Source organism: Pocillopora verrucosa, chromosome 11 (assembly GCF_036669915.1).
Source record: "Pocillopora verrucosa isolate sample1 chromosome 11, ASM3666991v2, whole genome shotgun sequence".
NCBI classification, from domain to species: Eukaryota; Metazoa; Cnidaria; class Anthozoa; order Scleractinia; family Pocilloporidae; genus Pocillopora; species Pocillopora verrucosa.
In genome coordinates, this window is record NC_089322.1 from 11546920 (window position 1) to 11552919 (window position 6000).

At 37.8% G+C, this 6000-nt stretch overlaps 1 protein-coding gene and 1 pseudogene across 1 annotated transcript in view; one reads left to right on the forward strand and one right to left on the reverse strand.

Moving 5' to 3' along the window:
* Positions 1-21: 21 nt before the first annotated feature.
* Positions 22-2033, reverse strand: LOC131782937 (uncharacterized; annotated as a pseudogene).
* A 930-nt stretch (positions 2034-2963) lies between these two features.
* The window catches only part of LOC131782916 (uncharacterized), a 3120-nt gene continuing 83 nt past the window's right edge, over positions 2964-6000 (forward strand). Inside the window, exons 1-5 of the mRNA XM_066173990.1 lie at positions 2964-3269; positions 3364-3691; positions 4119-4421; positions 4602-4683; positions 4802-6000. The exon at positions 4802-6000 is cut by the window's right edge and continues 83 nt beyond it. Coding sequence (XP_066030087.1) covers positions 2964-3269; positions 3364-3691; positions 4119-4421; positions 4602-4683; positions 4802-6000 — 2218 coding nt within the window. The remainder of the gene's footprint in view (positions 3270-3363; positions 3692-4118; positions 4422-4601; positions 4684-4801) is intronic.

Here is a 6000-nt window from a genome sequence, read left to right on the forward strand (position 1 = left end):
GCTCTGACATGTTGGAATTTAAAGTTGATTCTCAAGCTTAAAGAAAACAACAAAAACAATACATCAAGGTTAATTGATTGTCTTAGTCCCCTAAGCATCAGAGCTAATACATATTAATTAAATACTTTCTCAATTTCTCCATTACATGCACATCTTTACTCAAATTCTGCACCTTCACATCCTTCCTTTATCAGTGGAAACTGAAGATTTACAAGGGCAGCACAGACTTGAAATGCTTTCTCAGCATAACATCTTAAGTAGGGGGGTACAAAGTTTAGTATCTTAAAATCCTTCAGCCGTGCATTAGCCCTTTCGACGTGAATTCTGCATTTTGCAATGTTTTAAGTAGCCCTGATCTCACTGGCAGTGAATTTTCCATTCTGTAAGAAGGGAGGAATGTTCACAGAAACACCCTTTGGGACAATGTCTTGAATTAAGAACCCCTTGTCTCCAAGGATCAGGTCACCACTTGCCATATGGTTCATTAGGCCAGACTGTTTGACAATTTCCTTATCTGAAATTGATCCTGGATACAGTTTGCTTACATACGTTATAACTGCATTGGGTGCCACCCCAAATATAACTTTAAAAGAATTCATGCCTTGGTAGTTTGAATATGTTGCATTCTGTTGACTCATAAGACTGGGTGCTGCAATTTCAATGTCTGTACAGTCAATAACTATTCTACAGCTAGTAAACATTGAAAATAATGAAGGAGAGCATAATTTGTTTTTCTCCCTAGAAGGGATAGTGGTCATCAAATCATCAAATAAGATATTGTGTAAAACATGAACAAATGTTGTAACTACAATTGAAATGGTAGCAACACTACAAGAGAATAACTGAGCTATGTGGAGATTAGTATAGTTTTGTCTCAGTTTCATGAGGGTGATTAAAATTTGATCTTCAAAAATTATTGACTCCACCCTCCAACCTACGTAGTATGACAAAGAATCTTTAAATCTAGAGGCAAAACTTACTACAATCTGGAAAACCTCTTTTGTTGGTAGTCCAGTTTCCATATGAAGAACATCTGTGGTAAGAGTTGATGCAGAATAATGTGTTCTCTGGTACTGTGCAGCTTCTCTCTGCTGCTCAAGTTCCCTCTTTGCAAGATCAAGTTCGGCTTCAAGAATAATCTCGCTTGTTTAAGGTTTTTCTTGCAAAGGAAGTGCCTCCTCTTCTTTGTCCCGAATGGCCTGCACCATGTCATGCACACTAGTGCTCTGTGTAGTGCTCTGTTTTTTCCTTTTTTTGAGGTAATCTTTCTGATTGGAAACAACTTGTCAGGATTACGTCTGTAAATTTCTGGGCCAGCACTCTTTTTCTCATCTCTGAAGTGACAACTGCATTCTGGAGTGATTCCCTGGTTCCCTGTCTTTTCTTCTGTAAGTTTATATAAACAAAATAAGCTCACTAAGTAGTACTAGTTAGTCATTTTAGATTAGCACTCTGCGAGACCTAAAGCTATTACAAACGAGTGCTTTAATGTTGTTTATTCTAAATCAGCAACAATGTCGCCCACCAAAATGAACTAGAACAAAATAAAACTCCTCGTCAAACTGCCAAGGGAAATAATATTTTTTCTCTTTTGAGAAAGCAGTCATTCGTCATGAACTGTAAACAGTTTCCAACTAAAGCATGAATGAATGAATCTCATGGTAATGTATTTATTTAGAGTCTGCCTAATTTTTCAAGCATATCATGCGAGTCAACGACTGATCAAAGCTGTTTTCCTTTTCACCAGAACTAATGTAAGGATATTATTTAAGATACTATTGCAAAGACTTTGTGAGATACTAGTCCTTGAATGACATCACAGCTCAAAACACAAGCCAAACAACAAAACGCCGCGAAAGCGCCACGCAACTGATAACACACGATCTACAACAAACTATAAATTAACCTTACCTTATTAATCGAATCCAGCATTGTTACTCCTCCTTTTTCTTAATTTTATGTAGAAAACCATAGAATTTACAAGTATGTGATTCAGAATGATGGTCACAGCCCGGTGCAAAGCAGTGAACCATCACAATCTTTCACCTGTAACTTCGGCTCTCTGTCACGAACAAATTTTTGTCTACGTCATCAAAAGTTACACAAAAAACTTACAGTCCACTCAATAAAGGAAGCTATAAAAATAGAGGCCAAAAAACTGAAAAAGGAGTCGAAAGCCACGCTTGTTATGCTATGCTTGACACACTTTGTTTAGAACAGAAAATTTGGTTGCCATGGAACCGTGACGTCACACTTTAGTACTCTATTGAAGTTAAGAAAAAAACAAAAACACCTTACACCTGTTTCATCTATTGTCCATAGTATTGCTAGCAATTAAAAACGGTGGACTATCAAATATATTCAGACAGGATAGTTTTAACAGAAGGTATTTTAAAAAAATTAAGCTGAGCAGAAGTTGTTCCACAGCATTTAATATAAACAAAAGAATTATTTTGTTGTCTGGGGATATGGAATTAAATCCAGGTCCTGTTGCAAATAACATTAACTCACAATATTGGTATGTAATATGAATGCAGTTTTCTTGTGGAATTATAGAATGCTTACGCCTGGTTTAAGACCACTAGATGTAGGCAGAGGAGGTGACTGCCTTTTTAAATCTGTATCACATCAGTTGTATGGTGATTCAAGTCATCATTTAGCAATAAGAAACACAGCTCTTCAAATAGCTGCTTTTTATTCATTGAAGACACAAAACTCTTGATTCTAGTAAACTTAACACTCTAAGGTGCCAGCTTGGTGCAGTCAAACTCATATTCATAGATGAGATTTCAGTGGTTGGTAATAATGTTTCATGTACAGATAAATAATAGACTCTTTTTCAGCTGAAACATATGGATAACTCTGAATATAGTATTCTTGTTCTGACCCTTTGGCAAGAACATTTTAGAATGTTTGAACTGCATGAAATAATAAGGCAGAGGGAATGTAAGTTATTTGCTGAAATGTTAAACAGACTAAGAGAAGGTAAACATACTATAGAGGATATAATAAAACTTAAACAGAGATTGATACGATGTTATAACACCAATCATCCATTAGATGCTCCTCATTTCTTCATTCAAAATGCCAAAGTAAATGAATTTAATGATACAGTTCGCAGTGCCATGTCTGGACCAAAGTCTTCCATCAAAGCACATGACAACGTCATCGGAGCTGGGTCTCAGAGTCTAAGAGACACAATAATGAAGCAAATTCTAGTTGATAACCCAATTAAAACAGGTCAACTGCATACAGTTCTACATCTTGCAGTAGGTGAAAAGAACAGACACTTCTCTTAACATAAGAACAGATGATGGCTTAACAAATGGTGCTAGTAACGTGATCAAATTAATCCACTTACAGCTGCCATATAAACCATCAGGTATTATATGGGTGCAGTTTGATCATTCTGATATTGGCAAGAGAACTAAAATTGAAAACAGACATCTCTATGTACAAGGCATTGATCCTGGGTGGACACCTATCAAACCTGTCACAGCACAATTCACTGTTGGTGCAAACAGAACAATACAGGTTGTATGGAAACAATTTCCACTTGGAGCTGCTGCTACTAAAACCATTCACAGATCACAAGGTTCTACTGAAACTAAAATTGTTGTCAATTTTGACACTAAAAAGGCGATACATCATATCCACTATATAGTTCTGAGTAGAGTAACAGCCAGAGAAGGTTTATATATCACTAAACTTTGTGAAGACAAAACAGCTGTAGGCCATGATGTTCAAAATGAAATACACTGTTTAAGGACTGAAGCTAACTTAAACCTTTGTTTAATTGCTATTTACAATACTGATCAAATAGCACTAAAAGTATGTTACTTAAATGCTAGGTCATTGCACTGGCATATCGAAGATATCCAGAATGACTTAAATTATCTAAGTACTGTTGTTAGTATTTTTTTCCGAGACAAGATTCAGTCATTTAGACGATGACACTATGTGTGCTATTGACAACTATACCTTGTTTAGAAATGATGCTAATACGTCAAATAGTAATGTGAGACCATTTAGTGGAACAGCAATGTATAGTCAGATTGATTTTTATCCTGGCTATCCATAATTTAGCAATTCCACTGGTGTTGAAATAACTGTTATAGGATGCAAAGACTGCTCCACATGTACATATATTTGGAATATACCACTCACCTCATGTGCCATACTCCAATATCACGCACCGCCATCTTGGATCGAGGGCTGCACCAAAACGAGGCCGGACGGGCATCCTGGACGACATGCTGAAGGTGGATTTTCTGCTGCGTGGTCGAAATCTCTCCGCAATGTTCCGTTTTTTGACGCCTCTTTTATCGTGACATGGCTTGAGACCAATGGAGAAGTCCCGAAGAAGGTGGTAACTCATGGTTATAGTAACTTCTGTGAAGGGTATATCTTCGATTTCGAAGGTAAAAGTTTCATTTCAGTCTCAAATTTAACTGCAACACTGGTGTGATTTCACGCTACGCATGCTTCTTTAAGCATCTTCAATGGTGCTTTTTTTTCGTTTGTTGCACGATTCGCCATTCGAAATCTCTTGTGCAAAATCTATAGTGTATTAAACTTCCATATTCGCACTTTGCTTTCAGTAAAAACTCAGGATACAGAAGTAATTGTTAGAGCTCGAAGCTACAAATCACAGAGAAAAAATGAAGAGCCATGGAGGTTACAGATAAGCTTATTTATAATACTTAAGTTTTGTCTCAGCTCAAACTTTGCTTGATGTAATTTTCATACGAGTTAATTCTTAAAACATACACACACACATTTATCCATTTAATTTTTTTTGGGTTGAGATATCAAGGACTCCCGAAGTTAAAATAACCAGTACCTCCTGCAACTGTGAAGCAGGTGCAGGGCTCTGTAACCATGCAATAGGGCTGGTTTACCTCCTTGAGCATTATAGAAAACTAGGCTTAAAAAGTGTACCTCCTGCCATGTCAAAAACAAGTCTACCACAAACATGGCACGTTCCGCAAAGGACAGCAGGAATCAATCCCCGCGAGGTGCAAGAGGTGCTGGTGCAGCAAGTGAAACCACCGAGCAATGATGCAACACAAAAAAAGAAAATACGCAGGTTAGATGGAGTACGGTCCACTCTGTATAATCCGATTCCAAAACATTTTGGTTTACCCAAAATCATTGATTCTATGAGAGACATATTCAAACAATATGAAGACATGCAAGTAAACAGTATTGTTCCAGAAACTGACAGTTTGGACTATGTGAAGAGTAAACTAGGGAGAGTAGCTCATGGCTCAGTAATATCATACCAACAACGTCAGAACACAACCAATGATCCAAAAATTCACATTAATGTTGAGGGGCCACAGGAGCCACCGCCTTTTGGTGTACCATTGCTTAAAAGCAATTATACATTTGTGCCTACTTTGGCAGAACTTAACTTTGCTGAAGGGCTTAGTGTCTCACAAGCACAATCCTGTTTATATGAGAAAGAAACAAGGGAGCAGTCTGACACTCAGAAGTGGCATGATCTGAGGGCACAGAGGCTATCTTTGAGTAAATTTAAAGATGTTTGTGCCCGAAGGGCTGACTTTGAATCACTGGCAGCAGGGCAACTAAAGAAGACTGTGCAAACTGCAGCCATGAGGCATGGTATTAATACAGAAGAAGAGGCAGCGTCTGCATATGCTGACAGTGGAGATTGCAATGTTTTCCCTGCCGGGATTGTTATCAACCCATCATGTCCACATCTGGCTGCCTCTCCAGATCGAAGGGTCTATGATCCCTCTGAAAACAATCCCTGGGGGCTGCTGGAAATCAAGGGCCCTATTACCGATTCAATCTCGCAGCTGAAATATCTGAAATGTGTAAATGGGTTTTATAAACTTCGAAAAACACATAGCTATTACTACCAGATCATGGGACAGATGATGTTGACAGGTTGTGAATGGGTAGATTTTTATGTTTATTGTAAATCTGACTTTCATTTAGAAAGAGTGAGGTTTGATGCAGAATTTTGTTCAG